Source organism: Haliotis cracherodii, unplaced genomic scaffold (genome assembly GCF_022045235.1).
Source record: "Haliotis cracherodii isolate W230 unplaced genomic scaffold, xgHalCrac1.p SCAF_22, whole genome shotgun sequence".
Lineage (NCBI taxonomy): Eukaryota > Metazoa > Mollusca > Gastropoda > Lepetellida > Haliotidae > Haliotis > Haliotis cracherodii.
Window position 1 is genome coordinate 10,802,402 of NW_027266278.1, and position 25,578 is coordinate 10,827,979.

Consider the following 25,578-nt stretch of genomic DNA (forward strand, 5'->3'; position numbering starts at 1 on the left):
AGTGAGACGGTGAAACTACTCCTAAACAAGGGGGCTGATGTATCTACACAAGATATATTTCGTAAGACTCCTCTACACCTGGCAGTAGAGAGTGGAAGTAGTGAGACGGTGAAACTACTCCTAGAGAGGGAGGCTGATGTATCTACACAAGATGATGATGGTAAGGCTCCTCTACACCTGGCAGCAAAGAGTGGAAGAAGTGAGACAGTTAAACTACTCCTAGACAAGGGGGCTGATGTATCTGCACAAGATGGATATCGTAGGACTCCTCTATACATGGCAGCAATGAGTGGAAGTAGTGAGACGGTGAAATTACTCCTAGACAAGGGGGCTGATGTATCTACACAAGATAAAGAAAGTAAGACTCCTCTATACATGGCAGCAAAGAGTGGAAGAAGTGAGACAGTTAAACTACTCCTAGACAAGGGGGCTGATGTATCTGCACAAGATGTATATGGTAGGACTCCGATATACATGGCAGCAAAGATTGGAAGTAGTGAGACGGTGAAACTACTCCTAAACAAGGGGGCTGATGTATCTACACAAGATATATTTCGTAAGACTCCTCTACACCTGGCAGTAGAGAGTGGAAGTAGTGAGACGGTGAAACTACTCCTAGAGAGGGGGGCTGATGTATCTACACAAGATGATGATGGTAAGGCTCCTCTACACCTGGCAGCAAAGAGTGGAAGAAGTGAGACAGTTAAACTACTCCTAGACAAGGGGGCTGATGTATCTGCACAAGATGTATATCGTAGGACTCCTCTATACATGGCAGCAATGAGTGGAAGTAGTGAGACGGTGAAATTACTCCTAGACAAGGGGGCTGATGTATCTACACAAGATAAAGAAAGTAAGACTCCTCTATACATGGCAGCAAAGAGTGGAAGAAGTGAGACAGTTAAACTACTCCTAGACAAGGGGGCTGATGTATCTGCACAAGATGTATATGGTAGGACTCCGATATACATGGCAGCAAAGATTGGAAGTAGTGAGACGGTGAAACTACTCCTAAACAAGGGGGCTGATGTATCTACACAAGATATATTTCGTAAGACTCCTCTACACCTGGCAGTAGAGAGTGGAAGTAGTGAGACGGTGAAACTACTCCTAGAGAGGGGGGCTGATGTATCTGCACAAGATGATGATGGTAAGGCTCCTCTACACCTGGCAGCAAAGGGTGGAAGAAGTGAGACAGTTAAACTACTCCTAGACAAGGGGGCTGATGTATCTGCACAAGATGGATATCGTAGGACTCCTCTATACATGGCAGCAATGAGTGGAAGTAGTGAGACGGTGAAATTACTCCTAGACAAGGGGGCTGATGTATCTACACAAGATAAAGAAAGTAAGACTCCTCTATACATGGCAGCAAAGAGTGGAAGAAGTGAGACAGTTAAACTACTCCTAGACAAGGGGGCTGATGTATCTGCACAAGATGTATATGGTAGGACTCCGATATACATGGCAGCAAAGATTGGAAGTAGTGAGACGGTGAAACTACTCCTAAACAAGGGGGCTGATGTATCTACACAAGATATATTTCGTAAGACTCCTCTACACCTGGCAGTAGAGAGTGGAAGTAGTGAGACGGTGAAACTACTCCTAGAGAGGGGGGCTGATGTATCTACACAAGATGATGATGGTAAGGCTCCTCTACACCTGGCAGCAAAGAGTGGAAGAAGTGAGACAGTTAAACTACTCCTAGACAAGGGGGCTGATGTATCTGCACAAGATGTATATCGTAGGACTCCGATATACATGGCAGCAAAGATTGGAAGTAGTGAAACTACTCCTAAACAAGGGGGCTGATGTATCTACACACGATAAACATGGTGCTACTCCACTACACCTGGCAGCAACGAGTGGAAGTAGTGAGACAGTAAAATTACTCCTAGACAAGGTGGCTAATGTATCTACACAAGATAAACAGCGTGCTACTCCTCTACACCTGGCAGCAAAGAGTGGAAGTAGTGAGACGGTGAAACTACTCCTAAACAAGGGGGCTGATTTATCTACACAAGATATATTTCGTAAGACTCCTCTACACCTGGCAGTAGAGAGTGGAAGTAGTGAGACGGTGAAACTACTCCTAGAGAGGGGGGCTGATGTATCTACACAAGATGATGATGGTAAGGCTCCTCTACACCTGGCAGCAAAGAGTGGAAGAAGTGAGACAGTTAAACTACTCCTAGACAAGGGGGCTGATGTATCTGCACAAGATGGATATCGTAGGACTCCTCTATACATGGCAGCAATGAGTGGAAGTAGTGAGACGGTGAAATTACTCCTAGACAAGGGGGCTGATGTATCTACACAAGATAAAGAAAGTAAGACTCCTCTATACATGGCAGCAAAGAGTGGAAGAAGTGAGACAGTTAAACTATTCCTAGACAAGGGGGCGGTGTATCTGCACAAGATGTATATGGTAGGACTCCGATATACATGGCAGCAAAGATTGGAAGTAGTGAGACGGTGAAACTACTCCTAAACAAGGGGGCTGATGTATCTACACACGATAAACATGGTGCTACTCCACTACACCTGGCAGCAACGAGTGGAAGTAGTGAGACAGTAAAATTACTCCTAGACAAGGTGGCTAATGTATCAACACAAGATAAACAGCGTGCTACTCCTCTACACCTGGCAGTAGAGAGTGGAAGTAGTGAGACGGTGAAACTACTCCTAAACAAGGGGGCTGATTTATCTACACAAGATATATTTCGTAAGACTCCTCTACACCTGGCAGTAGAGAGTGGAAGTAGTGAGACGGTGAAACTACTCCTAGAGAGGGGGGCTGATGTATCTACACAAGATGTATATGGTAAGACTCTTCTACACCTGGCAGCAATGTATGGAAGTAGTGAGACAGTTAAACTACTCCTAGACAAGGGGGCTGATCTATCTACACAAGATATAAGTGGTAAGACTCCTCTACACCTGGCAGCAATGTATGGAAGTAGTGAGACGGTGAAACTACTCCTAGACAAGGGGGCTGATGTATCTACACAAGATAAAGAAAGTAAGACTCCTCTACACCTGGCAGTAGAGAGTGGAAGTAGTGAGACGGTGAAACTACTCCTAAACAAGGGGGCTGATGTATCTACACGAGATATACATGGTAAGAATCCTTTACACCTGGCAGAAGGGAGTGGAAGTAGTGAGACACTGAAACTACTCCTAGACAAGGGGGCTGATGTATCTACACAAGATCAAGATGGTAAGACTCCTGTACACGTGGCAGCAACGAGTGGAAGTAGTGAGACAGTGAAACTTTTCCTAGACAAGGGGGCTGATGTATCTACACAAGATAAAGAAAGTAAGACTCCCCTACACCTGGCAGCAAAGAGTGGAAGTAGTGAGACAGTGAAACTACTCCTAGCCCAGGGGGCTGATGTATCTACAAAAGATAGAAATGGTGATGCTCCCCTACACCTGGCAGCAAAGAGTGGAAGTAGTGAGACAGTGAAACTACTCCTAGACCATGGGCTGATGTATCTGCACAAGATGGATATCATAAGACTCCCCTACACCTGGCAGCAACGAGTGGAAGTAGTGAGACAGTGAAACTATTCCTAGCCCAGGGGGCTTATGTATCTACAAAAGATAGAAATGGTGATGCTCCTCTACACCTGGCAGCAAAGAGTGGAAGTAGTGAGATAGTGAAACTACTCCTCGACCAGGGGGCTGATGTATCTACACAAGATGGATATCATAAGACTCCTCTACACCTGGCAGTAGAGAGTGAAAGTAGTGAGACAGTGAAACTATTCCTAGACAAGGGAGTGGAGTATCTGCCCAAGATAAAGATGGTGATACTCCTCTTCACCTGGCAGTAGAGAGAAGAAATTGTGACACAGTGAAACTACTCCTAGAAAATGGTGCAAATATATCTACACAAAACAATAATGGCCTCACTTCACTACAACTAGCAAAAATACCCGGGGGAAATAGTAAGATACTGCAAGTGCTCCTTGACCATAGTGCCGAGAGTGGAAGTACTGAGCTATGAAATTGTTTAACCAAAGACAAGAACATGTACAATTGATGATACACTGACTGCATGAATACAGGGAGCAAGTTGCTCTTCCCAGAAACCGTCAAGAGTCCACCAGTCACTCATTTTACTCTCCCTGCAAGGGAGATAACTGCTGAACCTCCCCTACCCCGGACAACAGCCCCACTCATGCTTGTTACTCACATTCCAATGATTGCTTGGCTTACCCACGATGAGAGCGGGCATATCACAATTGTCAGTGACCAGCACAGTGAGAAATTTACTGATACCAATCAACACAATATGGAAAATCCTTCTTGACGAAATCTGCATCAGACAATTTAACATTTACGACTAAATTAATAAAATATGTGAGATCATAATGACATGTCTATGACTCCAATGATTTATCAAATATATTAACACTTGTCATAACTGTATATACTATATTGGCAACACTGTGAGATGATAAATAGCAGCGACATGTGGTCTTACCACTATTTGATAGTGTTTCAGAAGCACCTGCTAAAGGTATATAGTCGGAATCGTAGAATGGGCTGTTTATGGCAGATTGTACGTATGGTTTTGGAAAGGGGTTTACCACGGTTATTTTTTCTGTCAGATGCTAATTTTGTATATAATCTTTTCAATTTCTATTTTATGATAATATTACAATTTTATATATCTAGCAATGAACAAAGACAACTTATCATCAATAGTGTTAACATGATTAACCACAGGACATTCGGATATACCGGCATATGCAAATCTACCGTTGGAGATGTATCTGTTCAAGATTTGGAGTGTTTGCATTTTATGTAGCTTGTCTTTTATTGATTATCATATAAATTGATAGTTCCCGTTTCCGTGGATTAAACACGAAAAAATTCAAAGTTATGATTGACGTGTATGTTGGGTCAGCGTGTATTTTTGTCTTGGAATACAGTAAAACACGTCATGAAATCATGAAGAAGATATGTGTCGTTCATTAGGATGAGGAACAAGAATGTATTGGCCTATACATTTGACTGTCATGACCTATGTACATTTTTAATTGCTAACATTATTAATATTTTCTGTGCATGCCCTATGAATTGCAGTGGTAATCACTCACTTGACACTATTTGTAGCGCCTAGACATTATTCCTCCCTTGGCAGTCATATAAATATACATTTTATCATCTGCTTAAATTATTCACTCATTGTTTTGAAATGTATAACTTTTTGCAAAGTTTACAGACAGTAGACACAGGGCTTTGTGTGACAGACAGGTGTGTGTTGGTTACTGATGTCACACACTGGGCTTTGTGTGACAGACATGTTGGACTCGTTTTAATTGTGGAAAGTATTTGAAGCATGGTGTCAGCTCTAACATGTCCAAAATGTTAAAGTCAATTAATAGTAATGTTAAGTCATGTGTCAGAAGTAATAACCTGTTGTCAAACAAATTTCAATGTAATTTAGGTGTTAGACAACGTTGCCTTTTAAGTCCCTTCTTATTGCATTAATTCACCAATGAAATTGTACACACAATAGAACAGGAGCAGTTGTCTGGAGTACAGTTACATCCTGATATTATGCACGTTTTATTATTGCTCGTTGCAGATGATTTGATTTTAATTTCAGGCACTATTAGGGGATTACAGAAGATCTTAGATAATTATTGTGTGGACTGGAGAGTATGTCAGTTAGTATGGAGAAAACTAAAGTTGTAGTTTTTCCTAAAGGTGGGCGGCTCAATAAAAGTGAAAAATGGTATCTGAATGGACAACTTGTGGAAGTCATAAAAGGGTATACATATTTAGGTTTGTTTTTAGCAGCAGGACACAAGCCTTAAGCAACATAGCAGTTCAAGCTAAAATGGTACTAATCAACCTATTAAAAAGCATTAATTGTTTATACCATTATTTTCCAAAATTTCCTTTCAGATTGTTTGACTCAAGATATCACTTATGTTACTGTATGGGTCAGAATATGGGCATTCCATAAAATGGAAGTTGAGAAAGTTCATTTATATGCGTGTAAATGGTTACTGAAGGTTTAACAATGTACATCAAGTGGTGCGGTATTAGGTGAATGTGGCAGATTCTTTTTACACATAAATGCAATGATGAGAGCTTTTAAATATGCAGTATGTTTAATGTGTATGCCAGGTACCCGCTTACCTGAAAAGAGTTATGATATGTTCTATTTCTACGATAGTCAAGGAAAGAAGAATTGGGATACTAATATCAGAACAACGTTATTTTCTCTCGAATTCAGTCACGTTTGGTTATCACAATCACCTGGTCATGCACAGGTATTTACTTTGATTTTATTGCAACATTTGAAAGACAATTCAGCAAATATGGCACTGAAGTTTATGTAATTCTAAAATTCTATTCTCATTTTATATTAACGTTGAAGTGTAAAGAATATTTGTATTGTGTAACCGTAAGTAAATTCCGATCATGTATGTCAAGGTTTGGTGCAGTGCACACCGGCGGGAAATAGATACTGGTACAAAACTTAACACCCCTCGAAAAGAAAGATTTTGCAAACTATGTTAATTTGGCCTAAAAGAAGACGAGTTTCATTTCTTGCTATTGTGCCCTTCATGTACTCACCTTTGCCATCTCTATATTCCTTCAAAATATCATCTACACCCAATTGTCCATTAGTTTAATATTCTTTTATCTACAACTAACACAAACATTATTATTAACATCGCTAAATATCTGTATCCCAGTTAAGAACACATGTTATATCATTGTGACTGTGGCCATAAATATGTCATACATGTTGTACAAAGAGCCTGTGTCCTGCATGGCATTGAATAATGGATTCAATGTGTGGGTTGGTTACTGATTTTACACACTGGCTTTGTCTGAGAGGCAAGTGTGTGTTGGTTACTGAGGTTACCTGCACACCCTCATTTTGGTCAATATCTGTTCTGTGCACATGTTAATGTACCAAGGTATCCCGTATGATTCATGTCATTTTCACTGTAAATACTGTAGTCTAAAAAGCAAAACAAAACACATATTTCACTGAAACAATGTTTGAAGTATAAGGAACTGATTGTTTAACCATTTGTAAATGTATCATGAAGTTTATGAAGGTAGAATGTACCCTGTTGTATGCAGCAAAACATAAATGTATTTTCATGTGTGTGTTTTTTCCAGTTTTTCTATAACATGTGACCAACGATTGGAAACAAATTAAATAACACTGAAAACAAATGCAATAATGTGTATATGATCCTAGAATTGGCGTGACAGGGAATTTCTCACAGGATTCTGATCAGATTTATTGATATGGTTTTCATGTTAGCAGTCGAAAATGCCATTTTTACGATATCCGAATGTTATCAGATTGGGCGTAATTTGTTATGTTACATTTGTAACATACGTGGCAAAATACCTTGTTTGTATTAGTATTAGTATTTTAATATATAAGTTTATCCCTCTACCCAGACAAGTATCAACTCACAACTGGAGTTCATACATGAATATATGGGTAGATAACCATTGTGTAGAAACTTATGTTTTTTTTATTGTGCTTGCTTGTATTTGAATTCGGAATTTTGTAAATATATACAGTATTAGAAATAATCCAGACTCATTCAGGTTGTCTAGAGAGCGGCAATTGTTTTTGTAGGCTCAACCTGTACATCCAACAGTTTAGTTTCCACAGTGTTAAACATTCCCAGATCTGTGTGACAAAGCAAACAGGCCTAAATTCCTATTGATCCACCCCAATAAGGGGAAATGATATAATTATACCACATCTTATAACTTTCTTATAAAGGTAGCTAGAGACATGGATGTTTCAATTTTCTAGTTGCACTGGATTGTTTGTTCCCCCAAATAGAAATGACGTAATTACACCAGTGCTTATGACTTTCTTATTAAGGTTGCTAGAGGCATTTATATTTAAAGTTTCTAGTTGCACTGTATTCTGGTTTTCCTAAAAGGGAAATGACATGATTAGACCAGATCTTATAACTCCCTCATTAAAGTAGCTAGAGGCATGTATGTTTCAATTTTCTAGTTGGACTGTATTCTTGTTTTCCCCAAAGGGAAATGATGTAATTATACTAGATCTTATAACTTTCTTATTAAAGTAGCTAGAGGCATGTATGTTTCAATTTTGTAGTTGCACTGGATTGTTTATTCCCCAAAGGGAAATGATGTAATTAAACCAGATCTTATAACTTTCTTATTAAAGTGGCCAGAGGCATGTATGATTCAATTGTTTAGTTGCACTGGAGTGTTGTATTCCCCAAATGGAAATAATGTAATTATACCAGATCTTATAACTTTCTTATTAAAGTAGCCAGAGGCATGTATGTTTCAATTTTCTAGTTGCACCGGATGGTTGTATTTCCCTAAATGGAAATGATGTAGTTAAACCAGTACTTATGACTTTCTTATTAAGGTAGCTGGAGACATTGAGTTGTCATTTTCCTAGTTGCACTTTATTGTTGTTGTCTTAACCAACTAGAAATGATGTAATTAAAACGGAAGTCCTTTCACCTTTGTTATTAAGGACGCTGTTGCCAAGTTATACTACTTTAAGTATGTATTTTGTGCTAAATCCAGAAGAGATGTCATTAGACCAGACGCTTACCAAATGTTATTCGGACAGCTGCAGGCTGAAGACCAAGTTGTACTGAATAAGACATGCTGGACCAAGCATTTCTACAGCTATGTATCAATGGGGACCTTCTACTAGCCCCCATTGTCACTTATCCACTGTATTATATCTCCATTCTATAATGATGTATACCCTGCACCAATTTGCTGATAAAAGATCGCCCTGAGACTGATTTGAATGGCACAAAGATGTAATTAGACATCTAATCAAATACCTCTCATGTGACATCTAGTCTCGAGTAAGAGATGCAGGAAGGCGCAGGTATATACAGAATGGAGATATAATATACTGGATCATTGAGTATGCTGTCACCCCATTTCTGGCTATTCAGAAAATGGTGGGAAATGGACTCTTTCTGTTGTTACATGTAAAGCAGAACCCTTCCTAGTTACTTTTAGTCTAAGATAACCAGGCCTCCCATAATCAGCTGTCTCTGTAGCCTCTACGTAATGTTCACTGACTTCAGCATCACAAATATCACAACTAAGAGTTTGTTATTGTGTAGTCTTTTATTGTTTCTCTTGATAAATAAAATATTTCATAAAAATACAAACAGGTGTTGACATTGTATATTAATTAAGTCAAAACATAATTTATATATTACAAACATCATTATGAATATGAATAAATGATCATTCTACAGGACAGTTGGACAAGTAAGAATTAATTGAAGAAGAAATGTTGCCATCCACGGGACAACAGGCAGACAGCTACGTCAGACACAGTGTTGGAAGGTAAAGGTACTTGGTATATAATCGCAAGTGTTAACTCTTGCAGTACTATTGTAACCCTGACGGATACATTACCCTACAATATCCCCATACCAATGAGGCTGTGTAATAACGAACACACCATTCCCTCAACATGACACATTGGCAGTATACTCAGCTTCACATGTACAGTTGGATAGATGACAATGGCAGCAAGGGTAAACGAGTGAGTGAGTCAGGTTCAACACTGCTTTGAACAATATCTTAGTTATATCAGAGATTACTGTTGAAGAATCATTCAAATGACACAGGACATTACAGTGAACACTGATATGGTGCGGACAGGTCAGTGGCCACAAAGGGGACCAATTAGACAACCTGTGTACATGACACTTCACTTGAAATAGAACATCAATATGATAAGTCATAAGTCATCATTTCATAGAGATACAATATTCAATGACGATATTACATCAATCCAGTGACTAGAAAAACTTGCCTAATGATTAATGTCTTGCATCCATATTGAGTTTATTACGAGAGTAAGTGATTTTGGTTTTACACCACTTTTAGCAATATAACAAAAATATCAAAGCAGTGGAAATGGGCTTACATAGAGCACTTTTGAGCACATATATTAAGTATTATTTAATAAAATAAAGTGATTGATGTTTCTGGAGGACTGATTCAGTTTCAAAGTCAATAAACGCCACAATTTTCTGACAATCATGGTGTAGGATAAGCTAGGATGAAGGAAGTTGGGATTTCCACTTTTGACACCACAAAGGTTTAGGTTTTTGAATGTTTACAACCTCAGCTGCTGATTAGAATGCCTTACTTTAGCGTCAAGTCGAGAAATACAGGTGCCAAGCACATGGCTAGCTAGGGGTAATTAGAGTTATCTGCCCATTTGCTACTACTGGTCTTACAACTACTAGTATTTGTTAAAGATGTCTGCTGACTACCCTATATTTTACAGGTTAATTTAGAAACCGTGGGTTACTGCAACTACCTATATGGCTGTACATGTGGATGGCATAGAGAAATGTTTCAAGCAGAATGCTGGAAGACTGATTATGTGATTGGAAACCTATGGTCTGATAAAAAAAACTCAATGGAAAACAGCGAGTGACAATGTTCATATTATTATTGCAAAAAGATTCTGCTCTTGGCTTAATGTCTCGGCATTTCTTTTAATTTTAACACATATAAATTTATCAGCTGGTGAAGCATACAACACACATATATGATTAACAACAGCAGGTGCACAGTAGAGACACAATGTGGAGGTGATTAAATAAATTACTCTCCTGTTTTGGTTTTCAATTTACAACATGGACATACTTTCTTTGTGGATTTCTAGGGTTGCATTACTTGCTGTATAGATAAACAATCATAAGTGAACAATTAAAAATAATTTTCTTATTCTTCCTACAAAGTCCTTTCGTAACTACCATTTTCACCTACCAGTAGATTGATATTGGAAGGGAGGTAACTCCTCACATCGTCATTTAAAGAACCACTTAAAACTGCATGTTTGCTTCAATTCACTTCTTATATGTTATGCTACCCGCCCACTTTCGCGATTTAGGCTGGGACATTTCACAATGTTAAGCTCGCATGAGCAATCGTTACATCAGTTCGTAATATACTCGAATTTCACTCCTTATGTGCTCATGATACATCATAAGATATTGTGGTTGGATCATGTGACATCGTGCCTTGCTCGTGTTATATATGTGTTGTCCTCGGTAGTGTTCGAACGAAGATTGTGTATGTCATACCACACTCGTAGCGACCTCGTGCTGTAATTGACCCGACATAAACACGATTTTTTTATGATAGACACCATGTGAGTACAACGTCTTCACGATAGACACAAAGTGAGTTCGATTCATGAGAGCACAACACATTATAATTTTCATGGGGAAGAGCAAACCGTGTCCTTGTCACGAGTATGATATGGGAAACGTGCATAATTCGAGTTAGCTACGGTGTACCTTGAGCTCACTACGATAATCAAGTGTTGAATAGGAGCTTATCTAAGTCCGCTACGATATAGTCACGGTGGGATGAGTGTGTGGGTTGCATCACCCATCTTGGACAGACACAGTCCCTCAGGACTCGGGGAGAAGGGTAAGGACTCTCTATGCGGGTCCACCATAGGGAAGTTCTAGAACCCTGTCGTGGTCTCTCATGTCAGCTCCTACAGCAAGGTGTCCTCGCACTGGACTTCACTTGACAAGATGGCAGCCACAACGTGCGGTCTTATTCTGGTTGCGGTTTAGTCGTGTTGACATCGTGATAAACTCATAGAGATCGTGTTAATGTCGTGATAAGGTTGTAAGTATCGCGTACTCAACTCGTACGAAACTAGTCTATATCGTGCCAACATCGGTATAATTCAGAAATCACCATACAGTAATAAAAACACTTAAAACTTAACAATGCAGTATAAGTATAAAAGCAGCTGTAGTCCAGTCTTTTTCTTTAAGTAAAATAAATTATTAATGTGCCTTGCTATTGGAAATATTACAGTTTTCAGGAATGTTAAGTGGTCACCGGAAAGGGATGACATCATCTGTTTCCATGACAACAAAACTGCTTCGCCGAGAGAATTATGAAACATCAACTAACACAAAGCTATTGACATATATATTAATGATGTATGAACAATTAACGGGATAATTAAACTAAATCATTCTGTCCAGACAGACACAATGAATAACGATATCTCCCTTCATCACCTTCTCAGCCATTTAAAACATTTTAAGTATTTTAAACTACGTATCTGACATATATACAAATGCCAATTGACCACAGTGTCAATACAACAGCAGAAACACACCCTTTGCATGAGACTGTGTATACACATTTAATATACCAGATAACGGCGCCAATGGAAAAGGTCAATGTGACCCAGTTGTCCCTCTCACCTTCCCGGTCAAGCTGGTATTATTGCACTCCAGTCCTGTGTATAAAACTCAATATTGCCTCCTCATAGACCTGTCATGTGATCATATAGAATTATAAAAGATGATTCCATTCCAAAGTTTCATCTCTATCAAAAACAGATGTGATTGTATTCCTTATAGGGAAACATGAGCTAGCTCGAGTTTTGAGGACAGGACACTGAGTACCGGAACATCCAGACACCAAGATACCATAGAATCTGGACACCTAGATACCAGGGCATCTGGACACTTAGATACCAGGGCATCTGGACGCCTAGATACCAGCACATCTTGACACTTAGATACCAGACATTCAGACAGATGTGCACACAGACACCTGGACGCCTAGATACCAGGGCATCTGGACACCTAGATACCAGCACATGTTGACACTTAGATACCAGACATTCAGACAGATGTGCACACAGACACCTGCACACCTGGATAGTCTTGATCTCACACATCTTCACCTCCTGCCAAATCCAAATAACCATTTATGAATCTGGAGGTACATAGAAGCTGTCTAATCATGGTGTCTTGTTAATCACAGCCTTGACCTTGCACTTGACGTGGTCAGTTATACAGTTCAGATGATCTTCAGCAGTGAACACAGTTGACACAACACCAATCTCACGGTGTCCTGGTCAGTGAGTCAGGGTCTATAAAAGCACATTGATGACGTATATTTCCTGCTAGAATTTACTTGTAGGCTCGTTACACAAACACCTTGGTCAGTTACTGTCAGGGTCCAAGATAACGGAGTCCAGACTGGTGGTGCTGGGTAATGAAGGTAACGTCTTCTGTTGCCGCCGTACGTTCCAGTGGAGACAGTCAGCGAGACCATCAAACCAATCGTCTATTTGGTCCTTGGCACACACCGAGGGAACTGGGTACATCGCCGTGGTGATACGCAGCCTGGAAGTGAGGGACAGTAAGTTATAGTATACATGGTTATACAGTGTACACACCAAGGGAATCGAGTACATCGCCGTGGTGATACGTAGCCTAGAAGTGAGGGGCAGTAAGTTATAGTATAGATGGTTATACAGTTTACACACCGAGGGAATCGGGTACATCGCTGTGGTTTTACGTAGCCGGCAAATGAGGTACAGTTAGTCGATAATACTCATAAATGTTCGTTCAACTAAACATTCCACATTGTTACAGGTCATACTTTAAAACAAAGTGAAACCTACGATAGACATCATCTAAACATCTACTCACGTGTCTCCTTGCTGTATTTCCTGTCTGTTCCGGCCATCAAAGGACACCCAGGCATTGTTCCGCGCATCCGGAGACACCATGATCTGAACAAGCAAACGCATACGCTACACAGGTATGTGGAGGTTCACACTTACAAGAAGATAAAGATATTTCTAAAGACAAGTTAGATCTGACAATTACTGTATTTCACTTTCACATTTGCAACTTGTTTTGTTTCTTTACCATATTCCAGCTGTATGACAGGGGTCTGTTATAATCAAGGCAGGACCAGGCTATCCAGTGGTTGATACTATGCCATTAGGGTTTGATGAAAAGCTAAAAAACATGTCACGAAACCTGACCACATGACGACAAGTTGCAGTGGACCATTTTGTAACTGCAATCCACACAGAAGAATACTCCCTACGGAGTTGAGAATGTAAATGAATAATCACTGAAAGCCTTGTGCGATGTCAGTGCACTATTGAAACATTCTCGAAGACATTTTGTCATAAGAAACTTCTAGCCTTAAGAGATAATTTCCTACGACTCTCATCACAGTATAACTTTCTGGGCTGGAGTTATCCCCCTTTATCTGAAGGTGTTGATGTGATGCATATGATCCAAGAACTTGTGCCCATCTCCACAGACATAATGCTGCGTCAATGAACATCACAAGAGCTTCATTTGGACATTTAAAAGACCACTGTATGACCTCACAACAGACATAATGCTGGGTCAATTGACTGCAACTGCAGACAATCTTATGACATTCACAAAACCATCACAGGACAATCACTAGACCTTCACAAAGTCCTCACAAGACCATCAGTAGACTTCCACAAAACCCTCACAAGACCATCACTAGACTTCACAAGACCATCCCTAGGCCTTCACAAAGCCCTCACAAGACCATCACTAGACTCACCAAACCATCAGTAGACTTCATCTGGCCATAACTAGACTTCACCAGACTTTCACAAAACCCTCACCAGACCATCACCAGACTTACCAGACCATCACTAGACTTCACAAGACCATCCCTACACCTTCACAAAGCCCTCACAAGACCATCACTAGACTTACCAAACCATGAGTTGATTTCAACTGGCCATAACTAGACTTCCCCAGACCATCACTACACTTCACCAGACCTTCACAAAAAAATCACCAGACCTCCACAAAACCTTCGCCAGACCATCACTACACTTCACACAAGACCAACAGAAGACTTCACCAGACTATATCCAAGGACTTTCACAAAGCCCTAACCAGATCTTCACACAGACTTCAGGCTGTTTGCACAATACCTCCAGATGACCATCACCCTTCTAATAGTCATATAACTGTACTCACTTTGATTTCCACGCCGGCTGGGACGACAACGGGCCTGAATGAGAGTGAGTGCGGGCAGATGGGTGTGATGAGGATGCAGGGGACGTTGGGATGGATCATGGATGCCCCTGCCGCCACCGCATACGCAGTGCTGCCCGTCGGCGTGGAGATGATCAAGCCTGAAACAGGATTCGCAGAGTTTGGTTTTGGACACATTCAAACAGTCAAGCCAACGGTTCTGAAAGAGTCCAACTGTCAACGATGGTCAAGGTGGTCATAATGGTCATAATTCTCACTCACCGTCCCCCTGTACTGACGTGACAAGTCGACTCTCTATATACAGGTCTATATTGCACAAGTATGGGGAAGGCCCTCGGTCTATCACTACTTCATTCAGCACCTGAAACAGAAACTTCACCATCAACACTGTATCATTGTGTTTGTTTTTGTTTGTTTGTTGTTGAAAACCGCACTCAGCAATATTGCAGCCAAATGATACCGGCCTGTAAATAATCATTTATCATCCAGACTGGCTTTCACAGAAGATATGGCTTGTGTGAGATCAAGCGATATCTACATTTTGGATATCGCTGCAATGAAATTGCATCACAATGCTTTCCAGACCATCGTGACGTCATTGGTAACCATGACGTCACAATCAAATGACATCATTAATGGCTCTGCTACTGAAGCTATGAGCAGTACTTTTAACACTGCAAATTACTATCTTCAAACTGAAAAAGTAGGAAGAATGATGTTGGATGAAAAATAAAATCTCCAAGGAGTGTCTTTTGATATCAAATATATCAACACCCGTTGATGTATTTGATATCAAAAGACACTAGGGGAGATTCTCTATGTCTAGGCCAGCCGAAGCAGTGATCGATATTGTTAGTAACAAGTCTTTGAAGTACCACGACGATAATTATTTTGGTCACCTCTTTCGACCAGCCTATGGGGACATTTTCTAACCCAGAATCACTATGGGGTCTGCATCATTAACAGCCAATCAGAACCAACTGGCTCTAAACTCATACGGAACAAACTCAGTCATCTGTCATCAATCAGATGGCAATAGGTACATGTACTTACTAATATATGGGCGGTCCCACATTTCTTGTCTATATTTTTTACATGAGGTATTCTGGAGCACTCGAAACCCTGATTACATACAACACATTTGAGGCGGTATCGCAACAGCAGAGAAGCATCCCCTGAAACAAAAAAACATCACATCCTGAAGGACACAGAATGGTTTTATGCTGGCAGCCATAATTTGATGTCTTGAACAAACCGGCCCATCTAACCCTCCAAGTTTCAGGCTTCTATGTTTTGGAGAAGAATATTTTAGAAGAACATTTTTATTAAATCAAAGATGGCTGCCATATTGAAATTGAGATTCCTGAATGACTGAGAATGGAAATCAAATATGGCTCCAAGCATAAAAACAATCATATATACTGCGTCAACAATCAACCTCCTTTAGCCATTTTCTAATCTTCATTGACGTGGTTAACAATTATGAAGGGAAGTTCCAACAAATATTTAACTAATTTCTGTTCAATAGTTAATATCTGAACCTAATTCATATGAATTTGCTAAGTAAATACAAAACTAAATTCATTAGTAAATTCTTTGCGTTTTGATCCTACGCAAAGTAACTTGTGATCATAATTTTTACAAGAACTAGATGGAAGGTGAAAATGCAGCATGGCTTATGACTGGTGCCAACTGTGTGCATCTTCACTATTAAGTAGTTTCTATCTTGGCTTGTAATATGAGAATGCTTAAAAACAATATGTACTGTCAGATTTCAGCAATTTGTATTAATGTTTCCATATCACTCAGAAACAATGTCTACATATCTTAATTACCTTGAAAAACACTGGTGACTTCTTTCACTATCACTCAGAAACACTGTCTATATATTGCACCTTGTAAAACACTAGTGACTTCTTTCCCTATCACTCAGAATCTATGTTTCCATATCGTACTTTAAAAACATTGTTGATTTCTTTCCCTATCACTCAGAAACAATGTCTATATATCATACTTTGAAAAACACTGTTGACTTCTTTCCCTATCACTCAGAAACAATGTCTATATATCATACTTTGTAAAACACTGGTGACTTCTTTCCCTATCACTCAGAAACAATGTCTATATATCATACCTTGTAAAACACTGGTGATTTCATTCCATATCACTCAGACACAATGTCTACATATCTTAATTACCTTGAAAAACACTTCTGACTTCTTTCACTATCACTCAGAAACTATGTCTCCATATCGTACTTTAAAAACATTGTTGATTTCTTTCCCTATCACTCAGAAACAATGTCTATATATCATACTTTGAAAAACACTGGTGACTTCTTTCCCTATCACTCAGAAACAATGTCTATATATCATACCTTGTAAAACACTGGTGACTTCTTTCCCTATCACTCAGAAACAATGTCTATATATCATACCTTGTAAAACACTGGTGACTTCTTTCCCTATCACTCAGAAACAATGTCTATATATCATACCTTGTAAAACACTGGTGACTTCTTTCCCTATCACTCAGAAACAATGTCTACACATTGTACCTTGTAAAACACTGGTGACTTCTTTCCCTGCCACTCAGAAACAATGTCTATATATCTTACCTTGTAAAACACTGGTGACTTCTTTCCCTATCACTCAGAAACAATGTCTATATATCATACTTTGTAAAACACTGTTGACTTCTTTCTTATCACTCAGAAACAATGTCTGTATATCATACCTTGTAAAACACTGGTGACTTCTTTCCCTATCACTCAGAAACAATGTCTACACATTGTACCTTGTAAAACACTGGTGACTTCTTTCCCTGCCACTCAGAAACAATGTCTATATATCTTACCTTGTAAAACACTGGTGACTTCTTTCCCTATCACTGGAAACAATGTCTATATATCATACCTTGTAAAACACTGGTGACTTCTTTCCCTATCACTCAGAAACAATGTCTATATATCATAACTTGTAAAACACTGGTGACTTCTTTCCCTATCACTCAGAAACAATGTCTATATATCATACCTTGTAAAACACTGGTGACTTCTTTCCCTATCACTCAGAAACAATGTCTACACATTGTACCTTGTAAAACACTGGTGACTTCTTTCCCTGCCACTCAGAAACAATGTCTATATATCTTACCTTGTAAAACACTGTGACTTCTTTCCCTATCACTCAGAAACAATGTCTATATATCATACTTTGTAAAACACTGGTGACTTCTTTCCCTATCACTCACAAACAATGTCTATATATCATACCTTGTAAAACACTGTTGACTTCATTCCATATCACTCAGAAACAATGTCTATATATTGTACCTTGTAAAACACTGGTGACTTCTTTCCCTATCACTCACAAACAATGTCTCTATATCATACCTTGTAAAACACTGTTGACTTCTTTCCCTATCACTCAGAAACAATGTCTATATATCGTACTTTGTAAAACACTGGTGACTTCTTTCTCTATCACTCAGAAACAATGTCTATATCTCCTTCATTGTAAAACACTGGTGACTTCTTTCTCTATCACTCAGAAACTATGTCTCCATATCTCAATTACCTTGTAAAACAATGGTGACTTCTTACTGTATCATACATAAACAATGTCTACATATCGTACCTTGTAAAACACTGGTGACTTCTTTCCCTATCACTCACAAACAATTTCTATATATCGTACCTTGAAAGACACTGGTGACTTCTTTCCCTATCACTCAGAAACAATGTCTGCATGTCGTACGTTGTAAAACACTGGTGACCTCTTTCTCTATCACTCAGAAACTATGTCTCCATATCTTAATTACCTTGTAAAACACTGGTGACTTCTTTCTCTATCATACATAAACAATGTCTACATACTGTTCCTTGTAAAACACTGTTGTCTTCTTTCCCTATCACTCAGAAACAATTTCTATATATCGTACCTTGTAAAACACTGGTGACTTCCTTCCCTATCACTCAGAAACAATGTCTCTATATCATACCTAGTAAAACACTGGTGACTTCTTTCCCTATCACTCAGAAATAATGTCTATATATCGTACCTTGTAAAACACTGGTGACTTCTTTCTCTATCACTCAGAAACAATGTCTATATATTGTACCTTGTAAAACACTGGTGACTTCTTTCCCTATCACTCACAAACAATGTCTATAGATTGTACCTTGTAAAACACTGGTGACTTCTTTCCCTATCACTCAGAAACAATGTCTATATATCGTACCTTGTAAAACACTGGTGACTTCTTTCCCTTTCACTCAGAAACTATGTCTATATATCGTACCTTGTAAAACACTGGTGACTTTTTTCCCTATCACTCACAAACAATGTCTATATATCATACCTTGTAAAACACTGTTGACTTCTTTCCCTATCACTCAGAAACAATGTCTACATATCGTACCTTGTAAAACACTGGTGACTTGTTTCCCTATCACTCACAAACAATGTCTATATATCGTACCTTGTAAAACACTGGTGACTTCTTTCCCTATCACTCAGAAACTATGTCTACATATCGTACCTTGTAAAACACTGGTGACTTCTTTCCCTATCACTCACAAACAATGTCTATATATCGTACCTTGTAAAACACTGGTGACTTCTTTCCCTATCACTCAGAAACAATGCCTCTATATCATACCTAGTAAAACACTGTTGACTTGTTTCCCTATCACTCAGAAATAATGTCTATATATCGTACCTTGTAAAACACTGGTGACTTCTTTCTCTATCACTCAGAAACAATGTCTATATATTGTACTTTGTAAAACACTTGTGACTTCTTTCCCTATCACTCACAAACAATGTCTATAGATTGTACCTTGTAAAACACTGGTGACTTCTTTCCCTATCACTCACAAACAATGTCTGTATGTCGTACCTTGTAAAACACTGGTGACTTCTTTCCCTATCACTCAGAAACTATGTCTATATATCGTACCTTGTAAAACACTGGTGACTTCTTTCCCTATCACTCAGAAACAATGTCTATATATCATACCTTGTAAAACACTGGTGACTTCTTTCCCTATCGCTCAGAAACAATGTCTCTATATCATACCTAGTAAAACATTGGTGACTTCTTTCCCTATCACTCAGAAATAATGTTTATATATCGTACCTTGTAAAACACTGGTGACTTCTTTCTCTATCACTCAGAAACAATGTCTATATATTGTACCTTGTAAAACACTGGTGACTTCTTTCCCTATCACTCACAAACAATGTCTATAGATTGTACCTTGTAAAACACTGGTGACTTCTTTCCCTATCACTCAGAAACAATGTCTATATATCATACCTTGTAAAACACTGGTGACTTCTTTCCCTTTCACTCAGAAACTATGTCTATATATCGTACCTTGTAAAACACTGGTGACTTCTTTCCCTTTCACTCAGAAACTATGTCTATATATCGTACCTTGTAAAACACTGGTGACTTTTTTCCCTATCACTCACAAACAATGTCTATATATCATACCTTGTAAAACACTGTTGACTTCTTTCCCTATCACTCAGAAACAATGTCTACATATCGTACCTTGTAAAACACTGGTGACTTGTTTCCCTATCACTCACAAACAATGTCTATATATCGTACCTTGTAAAACACTGGTGACTTCTTTCCCTATCACTCAGAAACTATGTCTACATATCGTACCTTGTAAAACACTGGTGACTTCTTTCCCTATCACTCACAAACAATGTCTATATATCGTACCTTGTAAAACACTGGTGACTTCTTTCCCTATCACTCAGAAACAATGCCTCTATATCATACCTAGTAAAACACTGTTGACTTGTTTCCCTATCACTCAGAAATAATGTCTATATATCGTACCTTGTAAAACACTGGTGACTTCTTTCTCTATCACTCAGAAACAATGTCTATATATTGTACTTTGTAAAACACTTGTGACTTCTTTCCCTATCACTTACAAACAATGTCTATAGATTGTACCTTGTAAAACACTGGTGACTTCTTTCCCTATCACTCACAAACAATGTCTGTATATCGTACCTTGTAAAACACTGGTGACTTCTTTCCCTATCACTCAGAAACTATGTCTATATATCGTACCTTGTAAAACACTGGTGACTTCTTTCCCTATCACTCAGAAACAATGTCTATATATTGTACCTTGTAAAACACTGGTGACTTCTTTCCCTATCGCTCAGAAACAATGTCTACACATTGTACCTTGTAAAACACTGGTGACTTCTTTCCCTGCCACTCAGAAACAATGTCTATATATCTTACCTTGTAAAACACTGGTGACTTCTTTCCCTATCACTCAGAAACAATGTCTATATATCATACTTTGTAAAACACTGTTGACTTCTTTCTTATCACTCAGAAACAATGTCTGTATATCATACCTTGTAAAACACTGGTGACTTCTTTCCCTATCACTCAGAAACAATGTCTACACATTGTACCTTGTAAAACACTGGTGACTTCTTTCCCTGCCACTCAGAAACAATGTCTATATATCTTACCTTGTAAAACACTGGTGACTTCTTTCCCTATCACTGGAAACAATGTCTATATATCATACCTTGTAAAACACTGGTGACTTCTTTCCCTATCACTCACAAACAATGTCTCTATATCATAACTTGTAAAACACTGGTGACTTCTTTCCATATCACTCAGAAAGAATGTCTATATATCGTACCTTGTAAAACACTGGTGACTTCTTTCCCTACCACTCAGAAACAATGTCTCTATATCTTAATTACCTTGTAAAACACTGTTGACTTCTTTCTCTATCATGCATAAACAATGTCTACATATCGTACCTTGTAAAACACTGGTGACTTCTTTCCCTATCACTCACAAACAATGTCTGCATATAGTACCTTGTAAAACACTGTTGACTTCTTTCCCTATCACTCAGAAACTATGTCTCCAAATCTTAATTACCTTGTAAAACACTGGTGACTTCTTTCCCTATCATGCATAAACAATGTCTACATAGTGTACCTTGTAAAACACTGGTGACTTCTTTCCCTATCACTCAGAAACAATTTCTATATATCGTACCTTGTAAAACACTGTTGACTTCTTTCCCTATCACTCAGAAACAATGTCTATATATCATACCTTGTAAAACACTGGTGCCTTCTTTCCCTATCACTCAGAAACAATGTCTACACATTGTACCTTGTAAAACACTGGTGATTTCTTTCCCTATCACTCAGAAACAATGTCTATATGTTGTACCTTGTAAAACACTGGTGACTTCTTTCCCTATCACTCACAAACAATGTCTATATATCATACCTTGTAAAACACTGTTGACTTCTTTCCCTATCACTCACAAACAATGTCTACATATCGTACCTTGTAAAACACTGGTGACTTGTTTCCCTATCACTCACAAACAATGTCTATATATCGTACCTTGTAAAACACTGGTGACTTCTTTCCATATCACTCAGAAACAATGTCTATATATTGTACCTTGTAAAACACTGGTGACTTCTTTCCCTATCACTCAGAAACAATGTCTATATATCATACCTTGTAAAACACTGGTGACTTCTTTCCCTATCACTCACAAACAATGTCTCTATATCATACCTTGTAAAACACTGGTGACTTCTTTCCATATCACTCAGAAACAATGTCTATATATCGTACCTTGTAAAACACTGGTGACGTCTTTCCCTACCACTCAGAAACAATGTCTCTATATCTTAATTACCTTGTAAAACACTGTTGACTTCTTTCTCTATCACTCACAAACAATGTCTCTATGTCGTACCTTGTAAAACACTGGTGACTTCTTTCCCAATCACTCAGAAACAATTTCTATATTTCGTACCTTGTAAAACACTGGTGACTTTTTTCCCAATCACTCAGAAACAATGTCTACACATTGTACCTTGTAAAACACTGGTGACTTGTTCCTGGAAGTTGCAGAAGTGGAATGGAGTGAGGAAGCAAGGGATCCCATGTTGAAGGCCATCACAGGAGGGACACTTTGCTGGGGAGACAACCACACTCTACACACAGCAGTCGACATCATAATAACTAAATCACATCATGTGCGGCAGGTGTCTCGTTAGATCAAGGGGAGGTAATTTCCACAAACAGAACTCATAAGGTACATACAAGCCAACCTGAAGTCCATGTTTATCCAACTCCTGACAACTAAAACTACTTTTTTTTCAAATGGATTTTATATCAACTTTTCGAATGGATTTGATTGTTGTCTAATTGAGGAACCAGAGCTGAAAGCCGTCACAGTAGAGTTGGGTGTGGTCTTACACCGAATTTAGTAATATTCAAGTAAGCAAGGATAAGAATTTATGGATGAACAACTTCTTTATTACAATTAAAAGCGACGTTTCGGTGTAGATTCTAATACCAAATGCAAATGACCCCAGAACTCTACTGGACCACCTGAATTCCCAAAACCAACGAATGCAGTTCACCATAGAGGAAGAAACCAATCGACAGCTCCCCTTCCTTGATGTGCTCGTACAGAAAGATAATAACGACAAACTCCAGACCACTGTTTATCGGAAACCTACCCACACAGATCAATACATACACTATGCCTCCAACCATCCACCTCAAGTCAAGAAAGGAATTGTTTCAACCCTAGCAAGACAGGCTCACAACATCTGTCATTTGCTTGATAACGGTGTCAGAACCTACACCAAAACGTCGCTCGTCATAATAAAGAAGTTGTTCATCCATAAATTCTTATCCTTACTTAGTACTCCAACTTCTAAATGCCTATTAAAGGAAATATTCCAGTAATATCACGGGGGACACCAGAAATGTCAGAACATTATAACCATTTGGGTATTCCAACTCGGGCGTGTGGTATGATGAGCGAACGAGACATTATCAGGAAGCCCAATTATCTACAGTCACGACTGCTGTCCACTTTCAATGAAGTTTCCATGTACTTTACAGACAACACATGTAATTATTCCTCATCATTGTCTTGATGATGTGGAAGAAAATTTACAAAGTCTTCCCTTTGATGTACGCAATTTTTGGGAAGAAAAAATAAACTGACAATTAAATATAACATTTGTAAAATAAAGCCACAAACGTCTGTAGCTCATCAAATGAAGTAACAATAGTGTCTATGATTAAAGTTCATTTGGAATTCTGTGAACAGACTTGAGAATCATAGCTTGAGAATCATTTCTGCAGGTGAGCTAAAAGGGAGGAGGGACAGAGAGCCTGACATCTCTTGGATTTACCCTTCAGATGGGCCTATGATTTGACTACATGGATTGAAGAGTTATAACCGTTGTTCTGCTGTTGTCTTCCAAATGTGCGATAACATCATGGCTCATTTCTTTCTCCCACAACAAACAGATGCTGTCACTGAACAGCAACTCTCTAGAGGGGACAGATCAATCAATACTTGCTTCCTCAATGCTCTAAATGCTCCGAACCCACTCTTTTAAATGACCCACCCTCATTACAGTCAGTGTGGAATAATTCTAAAACCCAACAAGACAGTCAGGAAGATGACCCACACATTCAGGCATCAGAACTATTGAACAATCGCCAAACAAATAAGGCACAAATCGCGTGAGATGATCTTGATACAGTTAAAATAATGCAAATAATTACTTAAGAATCTACAAGGAGTAATAACCTAACGGAATACGCAAGTAGTCTCAAGCAACCCAACAGGAAAGTTACCTGCCACGGGCTGTTATTTCGGGCACTGTGGACCGGGCAAAAATCAATCCAGCAGGCAGGGCTAAGAAGTGCAAAAAGAAAATAAAAATATCAGGGTCCCGTTCAGCAAAGTAATCGCAGCACTTATACTACCTGGAGCCTATATCAAAAGTATGCAACTTCTGATTAAGGTAGCACTAACATAACTTTCTTCCAGGAGACCCAAGCTCATGTAACTGGGATCCTTGCATCATCATTGACTAACCTGAAATAAAGATGAAGCAATAAGGAGTGGCCCATCACCACCGAGGCACTACAACCAACATCACTTGTCTTACATTGCATGTATACATGACTAATTCTTAAGAAGCGGGGAACTACAGCACTGACAGCAGTATAAACAGTTAAATGTTAAACGTCATGATCACTGTCACGGCTGTTTGAAGCATTTGAAGTTCCCTAAAATGAAATCCATGTACTTAGAAGGGGGGTGTGTGCCTTATATTCAACATCACTTTGAAAAAAAGCACTATGGAATGCCAATGAAGTGTCTTTATTGACCAGGGGTCACAGTAGTTGTGACAACAGGCATGCTTGAATCCTATCCTAGGAATCTGCTTGGCTGCAACCACACAAAACTAATCATCAGAATGTTCAACATAAGTCATCTTCACTGTCAACTACACAAAACTGGTTGTCAAGACAAAAGAACATCACATCAGCATCCAGCTCTGTAGCTTAACAAGGCGGGAAGCCCTCATGTCTTGAAGTGAATGTCAGCTTTTCAACTGAGTTTAATCTCTAATACTTGGGGTTATGAAGTCACACCAGATAATTAAAATTCAGATCGCTATATAAGTACAATAATCCGCATTTCACCTTTCCTCCTCCTTCTCTGGACATTTTATGTTTGCTGCGTTAATTTATACATATGTTGTTTCCCTTGACACACTTCAAACAGCACTGCCAACTATTAAAGTAAGGTTCATCTTCGCGCATTATTTAAGTTATATATGGTGCA

At 38.9% G+C, this 25,578-nt stretch overlaps 2 protein-coding genes and 2 pseudogenes across 2 annotated transcripts in view; 3 read left to right on the top strand and 1 right to left on the bottom strand.

Moving 5' to 3' along the window:
• The window catches only part of LOC139471478 (ankyrin repeat domain-containing protein 17-like), a 38,579-nt pseudogene extending 34,235 nt beyond the window's left edge, over nt 1-4,344 (top strand).
• The window catches only part of LOC139471224 (ankyrin repeat and KH domain-containing protein 1-like), a 220,333-nt gene that overhangs the window by 82,018 nt on the left and 112,737 nt on the right, over nt 1-25,578 (top strand). The gene's annotated exons all lie outside the window — the stretch shown is intronic.
• Nucleotides 1,366-2,887, top strand: LOC139471402 (serine/threonine-protein phosphatase 6 regulatory ankyrin repeat subunit C-like). Its single transcript, XM_071253768.1, has 4 exons — nt 1,366-1,684; nt 1,860-2,369; nt 2,453-2,772; nt 2,849-2,887. The coding sequence occupies exons 1-4, from the start codon at nt 1,366-1,368 to the stop codon at nt 2,885-2,887; spliced, it is 1,188 nt and encodes a 395-aa protein (XP_071109869.1).
• LOC139471479 (NAD kinase-like) lies at nt 12,755-22,929 on the bottom strand (annotated as a pseudogene).

Bases quoted from the DNA above. Each gene is read 5' to 3' on its own strand.
- LOC139471402 (XM_071253768.1), top strand. From the start codon at position 1,366: ATGGCAGCAAAGAGTGGAAGAAGTGAGACAGTTAAACTACTCCTAGAC. The intron at 2,370-2,452 runs GTGAGACAGTTA...TATACATGGCAG, and splicing joins GGCAGCAAAGAGTGGAAGAA to CAAAGATTGGAAGTAGTGAG. The intron at 2,773-2,848 runs GTGAAACTACTC...TACACCTGGCAG, and splicing joins AGAGTGGAAGTAGTGAGACG to CAATGTATGGAAGTAGTGAG.